General features: G+C 38.1%; 1 protein-coding gene and 1 long non-coding RNA gene across 2 annotated transcripts; both read right to left on the bottom strand.

Moving 5' to 3' along the window:
• Positions 1-1,345: 1,345 nt before the first annotated feature.
• On the bottom strand, positions 1,346-21,019 carry LOC113030279 (sodium- and chloride-dependent GABA transporter 2-like). Its single transcript, XM_026181556.2, has 14 exons — positions 20,612-21,019; positions 20,380-20,514; positions 19,651-19,791; positions 18,802-18,883; positions 18,368-18,500; positions 12,469-12,603; positions 12,265-12,368; positions 12,025-12,149; positions 10,923-11,035; positions 10,697-10,831; positions 3,768-3,870; positions 3,496-3,596; positions 3,201-3,371; positions 1,346-2,211 (listed from the first exon to the last, which is right to left on the bottom strand). The coding sequence occupies exons 1-14, from the start codon at positions 20,811-20,813 to the stop codon at positions 2,077-2,079; spliced, it is 1,815 nt and encodes a 604-aa protein (XP_026037341.2). The 5' UTR covers positions 20,814-21,019; the 3' UTR covers positions 1,346-2,076.
• Positions 21,020-21,369: 350 nt separating this feature from the next.
• Positions 21,370-23,497, bottom strand: LOC145431450 (uncharacterized). The gene is made up of 2 exons (XR_013911750.1): positions 22,240-23,497; positions 21,370-22,156 (listed from the first exon to the last, which is right to left on the bottom strand). It is a non-coding gene; the product is annotated as an uncharacterized LOC145431450 (long non-coding RNA).
• Between the last annotated feature and the right edge of the window lie 352 nt (positions 23,498-23,849).

Here is a 23,849-nt window from a genome sequence, read left to right as displayed (position 1 = left end):
CAGTTTTCTAAGTAAATGTATATTTCAAAAGGTGCTTTTGACATGGAATTCTCACTAGATTCTCACCAGATGTCAGTAATAATCCATCTAATCCATGCATTAGAAAGCAATCCTGCCACTCAGTGTAAATCATTATCAGCTGGTTCAGTCCAACTGATGGGCTATGAAAATTACCAATGTTTCACACACAAGAAGCATCTAATGATGGGTTAAACCAGTGAGTTCTCTCAAGACCTTGGCACCCTCATGGTAGCAAAACATACTGATGGTGTTGGTTATTGGTTAATTTCTCAGCTACTGAAGGTTCCAGTGAGCACTGTTGGGGCCATAATCCTGGAAGTGAAAAGAACATCAGTTCACCAAACACACCCAAGGAAACTCTCATTTGGTTTCAGAGAAGGAATTAAAGCTGGTGGAAGCTGGCCAGTCACCTGAATCCACAGAACAGTCAGGATTTAGAATAGAATAGAGTAGCCCTTTATTGTCATTTTATATGTACAACAAAATTATGGGTGGTCCACGCCCAGTGTGCAGGAGTGGAAAAAAGTATAAATAGTTTGTGTGGAAGAATGGACCAAAATCCATTTGGGGGAATGCATGAGACAAGTTTCTCAATACAGGATCTTGAAGACATCATCACCAACAAAGGCTTTTGAAAATACATTTCACGAAGTGAGTTCAGTACTTTTTTATTACACATAACTTAATTTATAGACCTCTATGTTTTTATTTCTTTGCATGTGTAGATTGGATGAGTTGTTACTGGCACCAAGTGATAATTTCGTGTCAATAGCACCTTTAGAAATATATTTACTTTGAAAACTGGTGACGTGTCCAACACTTATTTTACCAACAGACACACACTTTGTAATTATATATATATATATAAATTATAGTTTGGTTCACTAAGTGGAAAATATTTATTTTCTCTTTCTCTTTAATAAAATAATTAAATAATCTGCTTTATTGCACAAAAAAATATTTAGGGTTAATTTTTTCATTCAAGAAATTGCGAAACAGAAATACTTACAGTACGTTGGAAGCCACTCCTCATTTCTTCATTTGCTTCCTATTCTTTATATTGCTGCGGTAACACAACAATTTCCATTGTCAGATCAATACAGTTACCTACCCTACAAGGAGCAAAATATTCTTGTAGAATTTTTAAGTGGTCTTCAGCCTTTCTGTAGATTTTGGCTGCTTTTTCCACTTTTCATATCGTATTGAATCTAAGCTAAAATAATAATATACAGAAAATTTCTTCAGCTTTAGTCTGTCCCTTTGGTCAAAATTATCAACACAACACCACAAGAAGAATGTGTTTTTTGAGACTGGGACGTCATTATTGCAAATCACATTCTGAATTTAATACAAAACCCTCCATGTTATGGAAAAAATGAAGAAGCAAACACTTTTAAATATTTGAAACTGAAATGAAATGAACAAAGTGACTAAGCAAAACAAACAATACCGATACAAAATAATAAAAAATAATAATTGAATTAATAGTAACAATTGTCTGGACAGATTTGGTAAACGGTCTAGATACAGTTACAAGAATTAACAGATGAGTTCAAAACTACGCCTGAGTTTACAGATGGGTACTACATGAGTACTTTAGTCATGGAATAATGTAGTACTGACTACAGAGTTGCCTTCTCATGGATCAGAATGCCAGCATTTTGATCCCATCACTACATGGGATTTATTTATTCATATGAAATGGTAACGCAGCTTAAAATTATATGTGTGTGTGTGTGTGTGTGTGTGTGTGTGTGTGTGTGTGTGTGTGTGCAGTTCTATTATTCAGCTCGCTTAAGACAAACTATATAAACAGTATATAAGCTTGTTCTAATATATTTTGATAATATATGTTTATTGCTATTGAAGATATTAAAGCTTAAAGATGAAATATAATTAGATAAAGGTAAACTAAGGTAAGGTACAAATGTGAAAGCTGTAGGTAAAAATTTCAGGGCATGTTTGTTCTTTTCAAAGCACTCTTTAAGTTTCATTAGATGGATAAAAGCTCAGAAGAGCAGAGAGTAATTTACAATGTCCGTTATGTTATTGTGTTCATTGAGTGTTTTCCCCATTGCATGATAAAGAAGCGAGGTCTGTGTGGTCTGCTGTACCATCTCGTCCCAAAGCAAGATGGAGGTTTTGATCAAACAGCGGTTCGTCTACAGGCTGGCAGAGCTCTAAGAAACGCTGAGGAAAGAAAGGATAAATTGTAGATTGTAATTGTTTTGAGGATTTAAAAAAGCCATCTTTAAATAGATTTTTGATTAACATTTTTGGAAGATATGAGGCGCAATTAAATACAATCTTGAAACTTTACAACCAATGAAAGAATTGCATTCAGTTTTCCTGTAAAAGAACAATTCAGTATTACAATATTATAATTTGACATTTCATGAAGATGTAATAAAAACACAAAAAAGGTGAAATACGTTTAGTGTGCTGATAAGTATTTGCAGCAGTAGAACAGAACTGACTTAACATGAAACTCAGAGGCCACGGTCACATTATGGTGGAGTAAGGCTCGCTAATTAAACAGAAAAAAAGAGTCTAGATACATTGTTTTCCATGTATTAATTCTAAAAGTGTTTTCCATAAACCCATTCTTATGTAAATTGATTTGAGATCTCCTGCTGATACTCCTGGTAAAAGGCAGGGATTCAGTGTATGCAGTCCAAGTTGTATTTAACAATTCTTGAACATACCCAGGTTAAGACCTCTGTTTCTATATAATTGCCCAGATTTAAACAAAAAAAAAGCACAACTACATTCAATTACGTCATTCATCCCCCAAAACTCTTTAAAAATGTTCAAACACTGAATTTAACAATGCGGGAAAATCCAAACACTTTTCTCAGACCCAGGGGCCAGAATCAGCCAACCAAAGTCTCCAACTCAGACTGGACTGCTTTGGAAAATGTGAACAGGGTCATAGGTTTTGGACTTTTAACTGCATTTTCATACATTTAACAGCTTTTCCCATTGATAAAAACTATTCTGTCTATTAATACACCAAAATAACTAAGCATAGATAAACAATAAAAACAGTGAATGCTCAATGTATGTCATAAGTTATTGTTTTTCTTTGTCAGTGATGGTTCTTAAAAGTGAATCCCTTCCCCATCAAATATAAGCCATCTCATACTGATTCCACAATTTTTGAGATAAAAAAGGCTCACCTGTCGAAGAGTGCCCTTTCCCTGGATTATTTTATATAATAGAAACAGTGGAATGAGGGAGAGGGAGACTGTGGCAATGAACCAGCCCAAGATGTTGGCCCAGAGTGGATAAACATAAGTGCTACTGAACTTCAGCGGGGAATATCTGACAATGGAGAAGATAAAGGTGCCCTGTGATGAAATAAGACAAAGTGGATTATTCTTCAGTGTGAAACTGAAAAGTGTGAATACTCTGCAGTGCCAAAACTGTGGAAAAGGAAACACAAATTACACATTATTATATGACATGACTTACAAAACAGGTGAAAGGAGTGATGTAGCGCCAACAGTACTTCATGAATGGGTGTGGACGATAGCCAATCATGTCTGAGATGTTACCATAAAAACGATCAGCACCTTTAGGTAAAAGAGAGCTATTAGAAAGACCAACCATTTATTTCAAACTAATCTATACCAAACAAGCAGACGCTGGTCTTTGTCTCAATGAAAATTGTTCTGAATCTGAGCAGCGTCTTTTTTTTTTGTCACAACACAGTCTGTAATTGGTTGGCTATTTGTCTGACTTACCATACACCCAGCCAATGCTCACAGACTGGCAAAAAGAGAGAAGCAGCAGAGTGGTGCCACTACAGACATGATGATCTAACAGCTGGAGCAGATACATTCCTCCCTAAAAAAACAAAAAAGGACAGGGGGAATAATACACAGTCGTTCAAATCCAATGATAAAAAGAAAGTTAGGAAATAAAGCTAATCACAGACATACTCAGTCTCACTCACAACAGTTGACACAAGCATGCTTGGTCATGTCCCTTGGCATGACTTTATAATGCATTTTTTTTCCTTAGGGTTTACTGGAGCAATTTACATTTTAATAGAGTAATTAAAAATTTACTAAAGCAGTTTGATGGTTTTATACCAATTAGATGCAAACTTATAAAACTTATATAAAAATTCTGATGTTTATTCTAATTGTGGTTGCCATGGTAATACTGTAAAATTGTATATTACACCAGAAAACAGTAAGTTGTTGTAGCTCCCGTGTATGTTGCCTAATTATGTCTTTGCCATTTTGAGACTTAACCAGAGTGATCTCAGATCTGTTATCTAAAAACTTTTGCAGTGCAAAGTTTTTAAAATTAAAAGTGTTTTCCAAGAAAAGGGTAACTATTATAGGCCTTTTGCCAGAATCTTGAAATCCACCTTATCAAACGAAATCTCTTCTGATCAGTGTCTTTTTCTTTCTGTTAAAATTTAGGAAATCAGAGCGTCATTACAGTTATATATTAGGGGTGCAATGATACACAAAATTCACGGTTCGGTTCGATACTTTGGTGTCACAGTTCGATATTTTTTCGATACAAAAAAGTGTTCATGCTTTTTTAATTTGTCATTTATTAAAATTATAAATATATATTTTAACTCAAAAGTGCAGTTTTTAAATTTAATGTTGCTGAAACAAAAAAGTAAGAAAAAAATAAATCTATCTGATCGAGAAATCACTCATCTTTGGAAAAGAGAGTTTATTACAGAGAAATGGCTCTTTCCAAAATAAAAGCTATACTATACGCTTCTTCTGGGCTATATTCTCAGCAGCATATTATTAAACATATCAGGTCCCCATAAGGAGAATCATGTGCTAACGGCTGTCTAAATGACTCGGGTAAAGTTTGTAGCATGCGTGCTTGTTGTTTTTGTCTGTTTCCACTTGTCTTTGCACTAGGATGATGTCGGAGTAAATGTGCAGTCATATTTGTTGTGTTCCCACTAGTGCTGTCAGCGTTAATCTGGAGTGATGTTTACGCCACAACACGGCAAATCTCCATTAACGAGCTACCGCGGATCGCCCCATGTGTGGGGCTGGACGGCCAACACGTTAACGAGCTAAATGCGCTAACCACTAGTTCCCACCCATGTAATTGAGCATTGTGTGGCACATCCGACATACTGTTTTACTTTAGTCCATGACGCGCTTACCTTCAGGGTCATACTTCACATGAAAACCAAAATAGTTCCAAAGGCCAGGGGCCCGTTCTTCGTACCTCGCTAAGTAAGTTAGCTGGATTAGATTGTTGACGATTTCGCGTGATCTTGGATCGTTCGGTTCCCCGAAGCTCATCCGGGACTTGCTGCCATAGCAACAGAGCCGTAAGCGTAAACCTGCTCGGGAGCAGGTTTACTTTATGCAAACAGGATTAGATCGCGGCCACGCAGGTATGTCCGCTTCATTTATACGAAAGCAACAGCGATATTCCACCACTGTTTCACCATAAATAAATAACATCAATGTAACTAAAGATAATGCAGCACTTGATCCTTCTATTGATTTCACACAGATACATACAGGTCATTTCCTAAAAAAGGGAAATGTACTATTATTACAGATGTAAGTCATATTTCAGAGTAGTAATTGCAAATTACTTTGTGTAATCAAGATGAGAGACCACGGCTATAAAAGCGAAGGTGGATTTGGGAAGCCTGTCGCAGCCATGTCCTGTCCGTATACGCGAGCCGCCCATTGCGGAAGGTGCAAGATTGATAAGGAGAGTCCTCAGAATTCAGCGTATATTGCGGGATAGACAGGATCCTTTAGCTCAGCGCGACAGTGTGCTCATTGAGAGATATCAATATTCCCGTGAGGGTATTATTCACTTAACCAACTTGTTGACGAGGGGGTGCAGGACCACAACCTGTCTTTTTTTTTTGCTCTGCCCTTTTCTTGGTTGCTGTTATGAACAAACAAACAGATTATTTCAGGGTCTCTTTTCAAGAGACGAAAAGCAATATAAGTGATAAATATTACCATTCTGTAGAATATTCCTATATTTCACTTTTACTTGTTCCCATGTTCTAGTGGGTCCTGTTGTGGCTCTAATGTGTAAGGGGATATAATATAACATAATATAATATAATGTAATATAATATTGGATAATATAGTGTAATATAATAAATCTACCCTACCGCCTACTGGTGTTGGCCAGAGGGGCCGATGGTGCGATATGGCAGCCTCGCTTCTGTCAGTCTGTCCCAGGGCAGCTGTGGCTACAACCGTAGCTGCCTCCACCAGTGTGTGAATGTGAGAGTGACTGAATAGTGGCATTGTAAAGTGCTTTGGGTGCCTTGAAAAGCGCTATATAAATCCAATCCATTATTATTGTTATTATTAAATCACTTACGAGTTTAATTTGTCAGCAACTTTCTGCCAGCCCTCTCTCCTTGCTTTTGCAGCCTTTGCAGTGTTCCCTTGTGTTCTGATTAAACTCTGAAACTCCTGAAATCCCTCACTCAAGAGTTCTTGCTCTGCTGCCGAAAAATACCGAGCGCGCTCCTTCGACATTTTCGCCGACCAATCAGAGGGTTGCTGATCAATGTTTCTACTATCGATGGGTAGCCCCTTTTACGACACCCAGTGATCTCACATTACTTCATCCAGCTGTACTAATCGTCAACAGCAGGTGTGTTCGGAGAACCGGATTAGCGAGCTCACGGTTAGCGCGATGATTTGGTCTTGGATGTGTCATTTGATCTTGGATGTAGTAAACGACGTACGAAGAACGGGCCCCAGATCTGAATGAGGGTGGGGGAGGTTCAATTTTCCATGTTGCAACTTCTGTCTCGCTAGCTTGCGCTGCGCTCAGTGAATCTGTGTTCAACTACTCCGCCTAGGTTGCACTGTCGAGCACAGATCCACTGAGCGCTCAACACAGACAGCAGAAGGAAACTTGATAAAATAAATTAAAAATTTTGTATTGTTTGATACATATGCGTACCAAACCGAAAGCACTGTATCGAACGGTTCAATATCGATACGAGTATCGTTGCACCCTATTATATATATATATATATATATATATATATATATATAAAAATAAATAAATAATACACCCAGCACGCCCCTGCGGGCGGTTTATCCTTCAAGCTCGGGTCCTCTACCAGAGGCCTGGGAGCTTGAGGGTCCTGCGCAGTATCTTAGCTGTTCCCAGGACTGCGCTCTTCTGGACAGAGATCTCCGATGTTATTCCCGGGATCTGCTGGAGCCACTCGCCTAGCTTGGGAGTCACCGCACCTAGTGCTCCGATTACCACGGAGACCACCGTGGTAATATATATATATATATATATATATATATATATATATATATATATATATATATATATATATATATATATATATATATATATATATATATATATATATATATATATATATATATGTATACATATATACATATATACATATATACAAACTAACTGTAATGACACTCTGATTTCCTAATATATATATATATATCTAGTAAAGCTGGTGGTTTTAACTACCAGATTTTGCATTGTGCTTCATCATAGAAACTTCTCTTCTGTGGTGTTTTTAAAGAGATTTTTGAGATAAAAGACATCTCTTTTAATGTTTTTCTACATTCATTCCAGGTATGGTACTCTAATTACATTATGCTTGTGTTGGAGCTCCGTTTGGCCAGTTTAGTTGCCCTACACTTATAAAGGTTCCTTTGTAAGTGCGGATCCGCCATTAGCATGCTGCCTGCTGTAACCCATAATTTCCTTCGGGATTAATAAAGTATTCTGATTCTGATTCTAAAAGACCGGATCCTCCAGCTAAAAAACATTTTCACTTCTCCAATATGCAGCGATTCAACAAGAAAATTTGGGACACAGGTGACTTCATCTTCACTTTTCCAACCGTTCCATCTCACAATTTCAAATTGTAAATTGTAAAATTGTGAAGACTGTAAACAACTTATCATCTATGTGTACATAACATGTTGTCTGTCAACAAGACTGAATATGGACAAGGCTGATTCTTAATATTAGATGCCTGAGATCCCTAAGCTCTCAAACAGCACTTCATTAAAAACAGGCATGATTCTGTCATGGAAATCACTGCACTACTAGTCTCAGGATCACTTCCAGAAATCATTGTCTGCCACGTCACCCACAAATGCAGATGAAGGCAAAGAAAAAGCCTTATGTGGACACAATCCAGAAACACTGCTCTTACAGTATCTCTGTGCCAGAGCTCATTCAACATGGACATGGAGTAAAAAACTGCTCTGTGGTCATGAATTGACATTTTTGGAACACACAGACACCACATGCTCCAGGCTAAAGAAGAAATGAATCATCTGGCTTGTTATGAGTGCTCAATCCAAAAGCCTGCACCTCCATGATATAACACCTTATAAAACCCCCTTTCGCAGCAATAACTTCTTTATTGGTTTCTAATGTCATTGTGGAAGAATTTTAGCCCAGTCTTCCCCAATGACTAATAAAATATTCTGATTCTGAGAAACTTTAGCCAAGTCTTCCCTACAACAATTTATTTATGCATAGCTCTGTTAAGGCTCCACTGCAGCATTTCAGTCTGTTTGAGGTCTGGGCCATTGCAGCGTCTTGATTTTTATTTTTCTTTGTCAGCCATTCTGTTTTGGATTTGTTGTTGTGCTTGGAATCATTATCCTGTTGCACGGCCCAGTTTCAGCCAAGCTTTAGTTTCAAGTTGGTCTCACATTTGACTCTAAAATACTACGGCATGTTCTGCTCAATGACTGCAAGCTGCATAGCAAGCCTGATTCATCACCCCTCCTCCAGCAAGTAATGTAAACTTCACGAGTTGCTTGACATCTGTGACTCTGTGCATTATGGCTAATCATCTCCACGTTGATCTTGTCTGTCCAAAGGACATTGTTCCAGCATACTTGTGGTTTCTTCAGATGCTGCTTTGCAAAGCTAAACCGAATCTGTCATACTCTTTTTAGAGGAAAAAATGTTTTCTCTTAGTAAGCCTTCCAGGCAAGCCCTACTTATTCAGTTTTTTTTTTCTATTATAAACTTCAACATGCTAACTGAGGCTTAGAGTTTTTTTTTCCCGGGCATTGTATGGCCTAATCTTAAAAATGTCCACTCCCAGAATAGCATGGCATAGTGTTAACACTCACCTGAGTGCTCCAGACCAGCAAACTGCCAAAACATCCACTATTATAGACGTGGTCACACTTGCTGATAATTAGTTAATTAAGTGCACATGATTTTAACCTTAATAAAATAACCACATAGATATTTTGAAAGTGTTAAAACTTGAAAATTCAATCGAGGTGCATTATTGTGAATTTTATTTTACTTCAGGTGACTGATATGGGGTAAATAAACTTAAATTTGTCTTTTCTTATTAATAGTAATTTGGAATCAAATAAATTATTATATCTTGGTTGGAACTTCAATAATTAAATGGTATCCAATCACAAAATTTTGTGTATATTATTTTGCCAGTTAAAATAATTAAAAACCATATGTATGTCAGCCATATATATTTAACTGTCACCTTAAATTTAACTTTAGCTTGTGTTAAATAGGTTAAATATTACAGCAAAGCCATTAATTCATTTAAAGAACACAACAAAGCATTGATTAATGCACAAGCTTACACTGAAACATGAGCAAGAGAAATATTGCTGTAGCGTCAAACCACAATCTTTGCATTGAATGTCAGGCAAGCAGGACATGCTGATTAAAGTGCATTACTAGAACAAGACACATATGAGCAAGTACTGAGAAGCTACAGCAACATATTCAAAAACCTTAGATGAGCAGAAGACCCAAATACACAATTAAAATGCAGCTGTTTTCTAGAGCTGGAACGTCAAAAGAAGGAAGCGTCAGTCACAGCTGGAGCTATAGAGGCTCTAGTGCAGTGGGAACCATGCTAAGATACTAAGTTGGAACCAGTATAAAAAGGCAGTGTTACAAAGGTAAGTGATACCCAACCACCAGTCATGACAGCTGCATCCGCTCTACTTAGCATGGAAACCGTGGCCAAATGCAACCCACGCAATCCCCAGATACAACTCCCCCAACTCAAAGGCATCATTCATAAAGTATACACCACAGTAGCAGTAATCCTGGAGATAAAAGAGCAAGAATGCAACATGCAATACTTGTTTTGCACAGTGACAAGAGTAAAGGATTTCAGTTGCGGGTTATAGTGTTACACCAAAACCAAAATTGATCAAACTCACATCTGGAGCACATACGTGTTCTTGCTATGTAAAAGAATTTTTCCATACTTGGAAATTGGATCCTTGGGGAAAAAAATCCTAAATATGAACTGTATTCTAGTTAGCACACCATAGCGGTCTCATTTTTAGGTAAAACTAAATGTTTAGATATAAGATTTATAGTATAAGTTTATTCTGTTCGTTTATTTTTCATTAGATCTGTCTTAGCCCCCCAGAATACATGGATTTAACCCCACTGTTTCATCCCTATTTTTTAAATGTGCTCCAGTAGAGGCCACTTCCCTTGATTCTACCTGTACACTAAAACATGTAGTGTCAATAACTAAGGTTTAGTTAGTAGTTGACTACATACCTTACATAGTTCTTTCAGTCTCACTACAAATCACATTAAGAGCTATATCGGTCAAACAGTATCAAAAACGTCCTTAATGTTTTCTTATCGTGTAGCTCCGTCTGTACTGAATACGTACCTCAGTGACCAAGGAGAGTCCCAGCAAACAGCAGGTACAGCATACAGCCAGCAGAAGCAGCTCACGTCTATAGCCTTGATGCAGGCAAGGAAAAAGATCAACCAGTGATGTCATCACACACTCCAGACCAACAAACTGTAAGGAACCAATTGCAACACACGGTTTGTTCATTAGTCACATAGTATTCCATTTCTTCATTCATGCATACTCTAACGTGGATTAGTACCTGACTATCCAACCCAAGCAGAATGATCATGAGGAAGAAACACACCGACCACACTTGGGGCACTGGCATCATGGCTACAGCACGGGGGTAAACAATGAATGCCAACCCTGGACCTACAAACAAATAATGTAAAGACAGATCAAAGATGTAAATTATAGGACACAGACAGGAATCGTTATGTGTGGATACTTCAGTATACTGTCTTATTGCTTTTATCTCTATTATGGTGCTAAAGGAGAGGCCAAGGGATCCATCAATTTCTTTACAAAAACATCCTTTTTTGTTGTTATTGTTTTGTCAGCCACAGCAGTTTGCCTTGTGGTCTGCAGTACAATCCATTTAAAGTTCCTGTTTTTGCTTGTTATTTTAGTTCAGCTGCTCAACCATGTTTCTAGCGTCATAGACTTTTATTGCCTAGCCATACTGGTGTACTAGCTGTGGAAACTAATTTGGCATTATTGTCTTACTGATTCCCTCAAAAAGAAAAATTTTAAGGTTTGATGAGCCAGATTATTACTTATATATATATATATATATATATATATATATATATATATATATATATATATATATATATATATATATATATATATATATATATATATATATATATATATATATATATATATATATATATATATATATATATATATACCAAAAATGAATTAATACCAATTAATTGCCTATAATAAATATAGTTACATGCCTCAACTATTAGCCACCTTCCCAAAAGGCCTGAAAGTTGGCAACCCTGTATTATTATCTGCTGATAATAATACAGGGTTGCCAACTTTATCCTCTGCATTCCTAGTATCCACTGGTTAGCTTTAATCAGACTCACCTTAACTAAGATGATTCAAGTTTAAGCCAAAATATCAAAAGAGAAATAAAATGGCAGAGCAACATATGAGCTCTGCCAGAAAGCTTCTTATGATTGAAAGAAAGAAAAGAAGAATCACAAGATCTTCCCAAAGGGTGAAAAGTTTGCTGCCATGCAGGTTTCCTGAATATTTTTACAACACCAGAAAGCCTCAAAGAAAATGTATGAAACTGCCACTCTCATGTCCAGTATATAGTTGAACTGAAGCGAGACAGTACATGCCTGATTCTGCTACTTCAGAAATATCCACTCCTTGTTCATATGTCATGAAACCCAACACAGAGAAAATGGCAAAGCCTGCCACAATGCTCGTGGCACTGTTCAGCAGACACAAGTAGAAACAGTCCCTGCAATAAAATGAATATGGTAAGTAGAAATACTTAGACACAGATGTTGTAGATGCTGATGCTCAACTTAAAAGATGATCATAATGATCTTTATGACAGTTAGTACTGGACTTACTTATAACAGTTGTTGTTGTAAGTGTTATAACTCCCAAGAGAAGTGAGGAAACCAAGGCCAATGGCATAAGAGAAGAAGATTTGAGTGCCAGCATCCATCCACACCTGGAAAGGTCAAACAAAATCATCGTGTGTGTGTCTGTAGTGCATGAATGTCACTGTAAAACATCTAGCTTTTTTGATCTCGGGTCTCTATTTTCTTTACCTGGGCATCTAACAGGCGAGAAATGTCAGGGTAGAGGTAATAAATGATCCCATCCTTTGCCCCTGGGAGGGTAACACCACGTATAAGCAAAACAAATAGCATGACATAGGGGAAGGTTGCTGTAAAGTAGGCTGCCTGAAAAAAAAAAAAAAAAACAGAGAAAAGAGATGGTAAAGAAAGTTATAGTTTGTTTTGACCTGTCATTTCATTATTTTATTCATATTTTTTTCTTTAGTTTTACTGTATTGCACACTTGCTTTCCTAAATCCAGCTTTGGTGTGGCACATTAGTAGCATCTTGGGTGTATTACTCTTGAAATAAACAGTTCCCACAACGTTAATCAGATCACTATAACTTCCAGTGTAATGTTTAGCTTAAACGTGAATATTACTTACCTTTTGAAATGATAAAAATCACACCAACAGCTTTTCTTTATAGCTGCTCTTCTGATATTACTAATCAGTGCTTTAAAACATGGTGTAAAGCTTACTAAATACTTTGCCAAAACTGTTCTTTGGAAAGTTGAAAGAAACTTCAACTGACCCCAGCCAAGTTATGCTTTGTATCGATTTTGCACCATTTAGATCTTACAATAAGAAACCTGTCACACACTGCACACATACAGTGGGGCAAAAAAGTATTTAGTCAGCCACCAATTGTGCAAGTTCCCCCACTTAAAATGATGACAGAGGTCAGTAATTTGCACCAGAGGTACACTTCAACTGTGAGAGACAGAATGTGAAAAGAAAATCCATGAATTCACATGGTAGGATTTGTAAAGAATTTATTCGTAAATTAGGGTGGAAAATAAGTATTTGGTCACCTCAAACATGGAAAATCTCTGGCTCTCACAGACCTGTAACGTCTTCTGTAAGACGCTTTTCTGTCCCCCACTCGTTACCGGTATGAATGGCACCTGTTTGAACTCATCATCTGTATAAAAGACACCTGTCCACAGCCTCAAACAGTCAGACTCCAAACTCCGCCATGGTGTGAAAAAATCAACTGTGGGAGCAATCATCAGAAAATGGAAGACATACAAGACCACTGATAATCTCCCTCGATCTGGGGCTCCACGCAAGATCTCATCCCGTGGGGTCAAAATGATCATGAGAACGGTGAGCAAAGATCCCAGAACCACACGGGGGGACCTGGTGAATGACCTGCAGAGAGCTGGGACCAAAGTAACAAAGGTCACCATCAGTAACACACTACAACGGCAGGGAATCAAATCCCGCAGTGCCAGACGTGTTCCGCTGCTGAAGCCAGTGCATGTCCAGGCCCGTCTGACGTTTGCCAGAGAGCACATGGATGATACAGCAGAGGATTGGGAGAATGTCATGTGGTCAGATGAAACCAAAGTAGAACTTTTTGGTATAAACTCAACTCGTCGTGTTTGGAGGACGAAGAATACTGAGTTGCATCCCAAGAACACCATACCTACTGTGAAGCATGGGGGTGGAAACATCATGCTATGGGGCTGTTTTTCTGCCAAGGGGACAGGACGACTGATCCGTGTTAAGGACAGAATGAATGGGGCCATGTATCGTGAGATTTTGAGCCAAAACCTCCTTCCATCAGTGAGAACTTTGAAGATGAAACGAGGCTGGGTCTTCCAACATGACAATGATCCAAAACACACCACCCGGGCAACAAAGGAGTGGCTCCGTAAGAAGCATTTGAAAGTCCTGGAGTGGCCTAGCCAGTCTCCAGACCTCAACCCCATAGAAAATCTGTGGCGGGAGTTGATGTTTTGGCGACAGCCCCAAAACATCACTGCTCTCCAGAAGATCTGCATGGAGGAATGGGCCAAAATACCAGCTACTGTGTGTGCAAACCTGGTAAAGACCTATAGTAAACGTTTGACCTCTGTTATTGCCAACAAAGGTTATGTTACAAAGTATTGAGTTGTATTTTTGTTATTGACCAAATACTTATTTTCCACCCTAATTTACGAATAAATTCTTTACAAATCCTACCATGTGGATTCATGGATTTTTTTTTCACATTCTGTCTCTCACAGTTGAAGTGTACCTCTGGTGCAAATTACTGACCTCTGTCATCATTTTAAGTGGGGGAACTTGCACAATCGGTGGCTGACTAAATACTTTTTTGCCCCACTGTAACATTGAATCTTGTCCCCTTTACTCATAAATTTCATGAATGACAAGTTTGAAAACCATACACTTCAGTATCAGATTAATTCAAATGAGTTCATAGATGGTTTTCATGCAAGCATCTGAAATGTAAACTGAATAGAGGATGGAGACATAGCTGCTGCATGTTCAGCAGTGTCCTAAAAGAACAAAGAACATTCATTTGACTATTTGGAGACTGAGTATATTCATTTATGTAGCCAGAAAAAGACTTCCTTCATCTTCTTCATAAAAAAGGACAACAGCACGTGTCACAACAAGCATTGCTAGCAACAAAATTCAAGATAAATGGCATGAGATGGGTAGCTATGACAGACAATTACATCAGGCAGTAATGACACTTATAATACAGGTATACAGGAAAACTGGGAGCAGGAGACGGACCAGTGCTTGGACATATAAGTGGGTTAGGAAACAGCTGCAGATGTCACATCTGTCACATTCAATTTTGGATGAATGTGCAAAGTGCTTTTCCCTGCTGTATCATGTATACTGAGCAACTCCTATTGAGCAACATTTATCAAATTGTACTGTACATTGAAAAAATGTGGATAACGGGGTAGCAGTATAGATCAAAATATGAAAACAAGTCCTGATCAAGCATGGGTATGTAAGACTGGGTAATGACACACTGACTTAATGTGCTGTGCCCTCCAGTAGCTACTGTGTTTGTGTGCCTTTATTCTAGTGTTTCTAATGCATGCATTAACATAGAGAATTGTAGGATGTGAGTTTGCAGACGTCAGTTTGTGTCATGGGGCAATACTCACCCCGTGCACCATGCAAGCTACAGCAGCCACTAGCCAAAAGTTTCAACAATCAGAAGAAAAAAAAAATTTTTTTTCAATGGTTGCTTGTACCTCCTGTGTTAGTGTCTTAACAGTGCAACAGTGCAGTTATTTGCTTTATAACTATGTGAAAATGTCTTCAAAAATACATGAATCAATGGTTCTAATTGCCAATTATACAGCTGATACTTACTGTGTAATTTGACCAGATGTTAAAGCATGAGTAAAACAGAGAATAAAACTATGCTTTTCTGATGTTAGAGTTTTACCCAAGCTAACACAATACCCATTTAGCACAGAGTTATTATAGTTTTGCATTTTCTATTTTTTTTTTATATATAGCATTTCAAGGATAAAAGATCTGATGTCTCAACAGGACCTGGAAAAACTAGTCCATGCATTCATCTTTAGTAGGCTTGATTACTGTAACAGCATCTTTACAGGTCTACCTAAAAAATCAGTCAGACAACTACAGCTCATTCAGAACTCTGCTGCTCGAGTCCTCACTAAGACCAAAAAAGTGGACCACATCAGTCCAGCTCTGAGGTCTTTACACTGGCTGCCTGTCCGTCAGAGGATAGACTTTAAAGTCCTGATGCTGGTCTATAAAGCTGTGAATGGTTTAGGACCAAAATACATCAATGACCTCCTGACCCAGTATGAACCTTCCAGATCCCTCAGGTCATCTGGATCCGGTCTTTTATCAGTTCCCAGAGTCAGAACCAGACACGGAGAAGCTGCATTCAGCTTTTATGCTCCTTATATCTGGAACAAACTCCCAGAAAACCTCAGATCAGCTGAAACACTCAGTTTATTTAAATCCAGGTTGAAGACTCACCTGTTCTCAGCTGCATTTGAATAAAGCACCAAATCCACACTTTTAAGCTTAAATTTCAAAACTTACATTTAACTACTGATTTTATCTATTGTTCTGATTTTATCTGTTTTGATTTTATATACTGTTGTTTGGTTGTTTGTTAATTAGTTAGTTAGTTTATTTGCTTGTTTTAATCAATTTTAAATCATGCTTTTTATTTGTTCTTGTTTCTAATGTCTCTGTAAAGCACTTTGAATCACCTTGTTGTTGAATTGTGCTATACAAATAAACTTGCCTTGCCTTGCCTTTTATTTGGTTTTTAGAATGGGTTTGATGATTTCAGTTTAGTCTTTATTGTTTGAAAATGTTGAAAATGTTCTGTTTGTTTCAGTTTATTTGTATTTGTTTAGTGTTAGTTTTAGTCTTTTTAAGATTATATAGAAAGCATAGGTCACAAGCAAGATTTCAGAAAGTCAGTCTTAGACATCCAAAGTCTCAATAAAAACGCACATCAAATCCTTATTATGCTAGTTTGAAATTTTAAAATGAACAAATACTAAAAGTGAGTCCCTCAATATTTTATTATATTTCTATTTCCAATTTCACAAAACATTTTACTTTGTTTTCTTTTTTTTTTTTTTTCAAAAGCCTAGTATTTATTTTTATTTTATTTAACTAAGCTGCCTCATGTTAGTTTTTAGTTTAGTTTGAGTTAGTGTAGCAGGTTGAAAAAAGCTACATGTTTATTTTTGTAAGAAAACCAATTACCCCCTTATTTTTTGTTTATTATTGTGACTTATTTTGACATTGTTATGTGTTGTTATATTGGTTATATTTCATTATGCCAGTAGATGGTGCTCTTGCACTGCTGTGGAACTACCAGAGAGACTCTAGCTATCGGCTCTGCGCATGCGCAGCTCAGAAATAAATGAGCTCCGGCCTGAGCAAGACGCTAACTTCAGTGTCCTCTCTATTAATCCACAGGTACTGACAAACAAACTTTTATGTTACCGAACTGGTTCTAAATGTCATGTAAGTTGAGTAACAACTGTTCGGCTATATTTTGAGATGAGAGTGATGATGTTGTTTTGTGGTATTTCGTTGTAATGAGTATTAGTGTATCATCGGCATAATGCTATAATGCTACGTAGCACTATAAGTATATGCTATGACAGTGGCAACCTGCGACTTCCGAAAATGTGTTGTAGTGGTTGTTTTAGTGTTAGCCAAGCAGTACTGAGTACATGTATTAAGGGGAAAGCTTTTTGTTGGTGAAACAACGTTTGCAGTCGTCTGCCGCCATGTTGTGTTGCGTTCAAGGGACGCCATGTTCAAAAGTAATAGCGTATATGGCGCGAATGTGGGGAAAGGTTGTGTGAATGTGAGATGGGTTATTTTGGTATGTTGTTATGCTTTAACTGTGAGTGTTTTGTTTAAGTTGTGAGTATGTAAAGTCATTTTGAATTAGTTTGTGTTTATTTTGCTTTTGAGAGAATGCTTTTTGTAACTTTATTTTTGTTTATGAACTCTGTTATTTTATGGGAAGAATGCATGGTCTAGTGTGATTTGTATTGTGTATATGTGCAGAAATAAATGAGCTCCGGCCTGAGCAAGACGCTAACTTCAGTGTCCTCTCTATTAATCCACAGTTTGCTCATATTTGGCTACGCAGTGCTCTCTAGCCTGTGTGCCGCTTGCTGCCGGTCCAGATTCCCCTAGGTCTGGTGCCGGTAACATTAGCTCTAATAACCTTGGTTTAGCCTTCAAATATAAAACAACCCAATGATGTATACATATTTTATGTGGAAATACATACATTCTGCAACCCTCTAATAAAAATTGATTAGATTTTTAATAAAGGCTCTTTTATTGCTAATTCAGACATCTTGGATTTTTGTACTGAGTCACTGTTTTTTGTTGCTTGTTTGCTGTCAACAAGCACGGTGTTCCACAAGGCTCTAGATTAAATCCTCTGTTATTTTTTTTAATGTACATTCTTTCACAAGGCCACACTATCAGGACTTTTAAAATCTTTTTAGAATGGTTTTATGATATACTATTACAACTTTTCTTGTTTGTTTTTTTAAAGGAAAAAATTTTAAAAAAAAAATAAGATGTTCAGTTTTTAAATTACTAACCTTTCCTGTCGACTTGATACCCTTCCAAACACAAAAGTAGCAGATAATCCAGCTGAGGATGAGACAAAGGACCAGTTCCCATCGCAAGCCCCCAACTTCCTCAATACCACCAGAGACCTTTAAAACCCGACGCCTGGTCAAATGAAGGGAGCAGTAATGTGGGTGAGAGGGAGACCAGGAGACCACAAATGAATGGCAGGTGAAAGGGAAGGACATGTGGAAATTGGGAGGGAAGAAAACTGAGTGCTAGATTGGATGACTGACGAATGAGGGAAAAAAAAGTGTGGGAGGAAGTGGAGAGTTAAAAGAAAACATCTGAAAATGATCATAAAGAAAGGAGGAGAGAGGGAACGAGACAAGTGAGGGAGGGGAGTGAAAAAGGGGAGGAGGGGGGAGCATTCTGTTTAACTTGTGTGAGTTGACTATATGCTTACTGCCAGAACTCCACAACAGGAAGAGTAGTGTTCAGTCTGGACGTCATACTCAGATTCAGATGGCTTAAGTCCAAGCATGAGTCTGGTATAGGGAAGGCAAGGCAAGTTTATTTGTATAGCACAATTCAACAACAAGGTGATTCAAAGTGCTTTACAGAGACATTAGAAACAAGAACAAATAAAAAGCATGATTTAAAATTGATTAAAACAAGCAAATAAACTAACTAACTAATTAACAAACAAACAAACAAACAACAGTATATAAAATCAAAACAGATAAAATCAGAACAGTAGATAAAATCAGTAGTTAAATGTAAGTTTTGAAATTTAAGCTTAAAGTGTGGATTTGGTGCTTTATTCAAATGCAGCTGAGAACAGGTGAGTCTTCAACCTGGATTTAAATAAACTGAGTGTTTCAGCTGATCTGAGGCTTTCTGGGAGTTTGTTCCAGATATAAGGAGCATAAAAGCTGAATGCAGCTTCTCCGTGTCTGGTTCTGACTCTGGGAACTGATAAAAGACCGGATCCAGATGACCTGAGGGATCTGGATGGTTCATACTGGGTCAGGAGGTCATTGATGTATTTTGGTCCTAAACCATTCAGAGCTTTATAGGCCAGCATCAGAACTTTAAAGTCTATCCTCTGACGGACAGGCAGCCAGTGTAAGGACCTCAGAGCTGGACTGATGTGGAAATAAAACATCAGCAAAGTAAAAATGCCCATTTACAGTGTCAAAGGTGTTGCCTTCAAATTATATTTCATATATTCTATATTCAAAACTATTACAGCACACAACAAGCAATGCATACAATAGTCACTGCTTTTTAGAATATACCAGTACTGTAGTACCTGTGTTCCAGTAGTGTCCACATGTGGCCCAAGGCAAATCCCCACTGAAAGACTGGAACAGGTAAAAGAACGCCCATGCCAAGATTATAATATAAGATGTTGCACTGAATGCGATGATTAAGTGACTGGCATAGCCCATGCCTAAAATGAACAAACACATAAATAAAATTGGTAATGGCCAATTATTGAAACTGTTCTGTTCTTGCACAGCACCTAAGAGCTAAGAGGTGCGCAAAGGAAACACCGCAGACGTAAGCTATATACAAGTGCAATGTCAGTCGAAACACTGTGTAAACACTTTCTCTTTGCAGAGGTCTAATTATATAAATAAGGTCGTTGTGCAATGAAGCAGGAATATAAATGGAACGTAACCAACATATTTATGAAATGCATTCATGTGGTTCTTACACTTAACAATCATGCGTGTAATAATCTTTTACATGAGCATAAATAATTTATCATTCTTCCTCTTCCAGTAGCAGTGATTACTTTCCTACTGGAAGTGTAAACAACTTCCCTCTGGCACCTTGCCTCAACACTGTTTGTTGTTGGACCGAGACCATTTTTGGACACGGAGGCGGTCTCAGCTCTGTTTCTAGGGGAATAATCGAGCACGCATAAAAAATAGACTAGGATACAAGCCCGTTGACAAATATAAGGACTCACTGAATATATATAAAGTATGACTGACATTTCGGAGAAAAATTTGGGGGAGTTTATTTTAATTACCTTGAAAGAGCGGACAAATCCTTCTCCAGCAAGTAATTCCCCCCTGGCTAGTGTACTGTCCCAAGGCAGTCTCAAGGAAAAAGAGGGGGATCCCGCACGTGAATATGAACAAGATGTATGGGATGAAAAACACACCTGTAAGAAAGGCGGAATTTTTCGTTCTAACGCACGGAGGAAAAAAATACTGGTGGACAAAATGTGCTTGACGACTAAGAGCGTTTCTTTCACCCACCTCCTCCGTTTCTGTAGCACAGGTAGGGGAACCTCCACACATTCCCGGGTCCAATGATCGCACCCATCACAGTCAATATGAACTCGGCTTTGGTTCCCCAGTGCCCCCTTCCTTCCACCTCTTCAGCCTTCTCTGGGTGACTGTTTGGCACACAAGCTGTGGAGGTGCCATTCTTGCCGTTTGTGGTCATCTGTTCCCCCATTTAAATAGTTTACTTGGTGCCAGATTTCCTTTGTTTCTGTGTAAAGTTCCCCGCGCACTGGACTAAAACTCACACGGGGTTGATCACACGAATATGAAGCTAAAGATGCCACTGATGTGGCAACGGCACTGATACGCTGGCCCTGTTACTGTGACTTGTGTTGGCTGAGAGGGGTACTCGCCTACTTAAGCTGCAGAGAAATGTGTGTTTTCTGGGGTGCAGGGGGGAAAGAGTGATGAAAGAAGCTTGTGATGGGGTCTACTGCTCCGCCTTAATTCATCCGACACCGACAGCAAAACAAAGCCTGGGGTACTGAACATTTCAACACATTATTCATCCTTCTGAGAATAAAGGAAAAAAAGAATCTTCTCAATTAAACCTTTTCTTTTGTTATTTCCTTCCTCTTTGGAGATAAAAGACACAAAATCAGATACCAATGGAAATCCCGGGATTTCCTCTATTTAGTATTTATGGACTTATAGGGTAGCTCAAATAAGTCGAAAGATAAAGACAAAAAACAAATGTCCATTACAGAGGATATAAATGAATAGACTGGTTCTCAGGAGGTTATTTATTTATTTATTATTTTATATAGCCTCATATATCTTAACTCATAGTACGGTAAACAAATAAATGCAGAAAAAACAACAGGTTTTTAGCTTTACTTGGATCTCGAACTCAGAGAAGACCTTTAAAACTGTTTTGACTCAAAAAAAATGTCAAAAATTGATTCAGACAGCTGAAGAGTCTAGCGACATTTATCATATTAATTTAGTTTAGCATTAAATGTCTTGTTTTTCTGTATAAGAAAATCGACGTCCAGCCAATAGTTCCTAACGGACCTAAGAATTGTGCATAACAACAGGCAATTACGCACAATTCTTAGATCGACCTTTAGGTGGCATTATTTATAACATTATTTTTCGTACCACACAGCTCTCTTTAAAACAAAAAAGTCCAAATGTCACACTGAGAATAATATGCATTTAATTTTCTGCTTATTTTTATTGGTTTGACTAATAAATAAAGTAATGTAAAGATATAGACATGCCCTTGAACTTTAACAGGCATCTTCACATTATTTATTTATTGTAGAGAAAATAAGCAACTGTCACGGTATGGCATGGCACACCGTGGAAGGAGTGGGGAAGGAGGACCCAGGCGCGGTGCTCTATGTATAGGCAGTGTTTATTTACAAAGTGAAAAACAACGTAGCAATAAATCCCCGTGTTCTCCCAGACTCCCGTGTCGTGTCTCCCCGTGAATAGTCAGTGTTTCTGTGCTCTCCGCTCCCGTGTCAGCACCCCCCGGTGCTCGCTGCTCCCGTGTCTTCCACGCTCCTCCTGCGGGAAACAAAAGACGCAGCCGTCAGGACACATACAACTTGCGGGCATACACACACTAACTCGGTAACAGGACGACTAACGTGGAGTCTCATGCAATGATCCCGCGTCGGTGGGAGCTCCAAGACTCTCTTAAGTAGCTCCCCCGACGAGGCCTGATCAGCAGCAGGTGTGTGGCTTCGGGTGTGGCCAGTCCCCTTGCAGGACCACACCCTCCAGGCCTGACGCCGCCTATAAACGGGTGCTCAGCCACACACACATATATACACACACAAGCACAGAGAAGGGAAGCAACACCAAAATACATATAATAATGATAATAATAATATAATTCATAACTGCTCAGAGATCCTGGGTCGCCCAGTCCCAGGACCCTGACAGCAACTACTCCTGTTTACTCCTGCAAACAGAAGAAAAGCTTGGGCAACACTCTAAAGCAATAAGCCTCAGAACTTTGCCTCCTTAAAATTAATTCACTGTTTAAGGCAGGGCAGAATTATTTGTTATGCATTATAATTATTTATCATGAATTATCATGTGTTGGCAGTTTCTGATCGAGATAAGTTGTCATACTCTTTAAACTGCGCTAATACTCAATACCAAGGATCTGAAAATGATACAAAGGCAGAAAGATGACACTGAAGCACCCCAAATGTGAACTTTTGCAAAATGTCAGTTCATTTAATTCAGTTTTATTTATATAGTGACAAGTAAAACCAGCTGTCACCTCAACTGTTACCTTTTTATATAATAGGTTAAAGATCCCAATATGTTAGAGAGAACCCCTAAATATCAGTCAATACAGATGTTGAAGCACTTGGTGACAGTGGGAAGGAAAAACTCCCTTTTAACAGGAAGAAATCAAGAAGTAGATTCAGGGAGGGGTAGCCATTTGGCATGCTGGGTTGGGGATGAAGGGGAAAAGAACAGAGCAGAGGGAGACTGGAGAAAGGACAAACTATAAAAAAAAGAGTTAAAAAATATTCACTAGGTGAAAAACAGATGAACGAAGAAGAAACTCTAAGCCCCCAGCAGTCTAAGTCTACGACAGCATAACTTAGGGACGATTCAGTGTCACTGGATCCAGCCCTAACTATAAGCTTTATCAAAAAGGAAAGTTTTAAGCCTTATCTTAAAAGTAAAGGAGGTGTCTGTGTCCTGAATCCAAACTGCAAGCTGATTTCACCGAAGACGGGCCTGAAAGCTGAAGGCTCTGCTGCAAACTCAACACTGAGAAACTATAGGAACCACAAGTAAGTCAGCAGTCTGAGAGCAAAGAACTTAGAACAATAAGGTACTATGAGGTTTTTAAAATATAATGATGTGTGATTATTCAAGACCTGGTAACTGAAGAGAAGGATATTAAATTAAACTTTGGTTCTGCACATTTGTTTAATATGCAAACTGAACATCAAAAATGTCTCAAAGTTTAATTAGAGTGTTCCTGGAGGTCAAGGTAATGGCATCTAGACTGGTTAGACACCATGCTTCTAAGATTTTTAGGGCTGAGTGCAATAACCTCCGTTTTGACTGAGTTTAGAAGCAGAAAATTAGAAGTCATACAGATATTTGTGTGTTTAAGACGTGCATGTAATTTAACTAAGCGTTGTATGTCATCTGGCAAATACGGGAAAACAAACTACTGGGGGAAAAAATTAAAGGCAAAGAAAAGCTGCAGGTTTTGTACAGCAGT

This window comes from Astatotilapia calliptera, chromosome 10 (genome assembly GCF_964374335.1).
Source record: "Astatotilapia calliptera chromosome 10, fAstCal68.1, whole genome shotgun sequence".
In the NCBI taxonomy this organism is placed as follows: domain Eukaryota; kingdom Metazoa; phylum Chordata; class Actinopteri; order Cichliformes; family Cichlidae; genus Astatotilapia; species Astatotilapia calliptera.
This window is presented reverse-complemented; position numbering and strand designations above follow the sequence as displayed.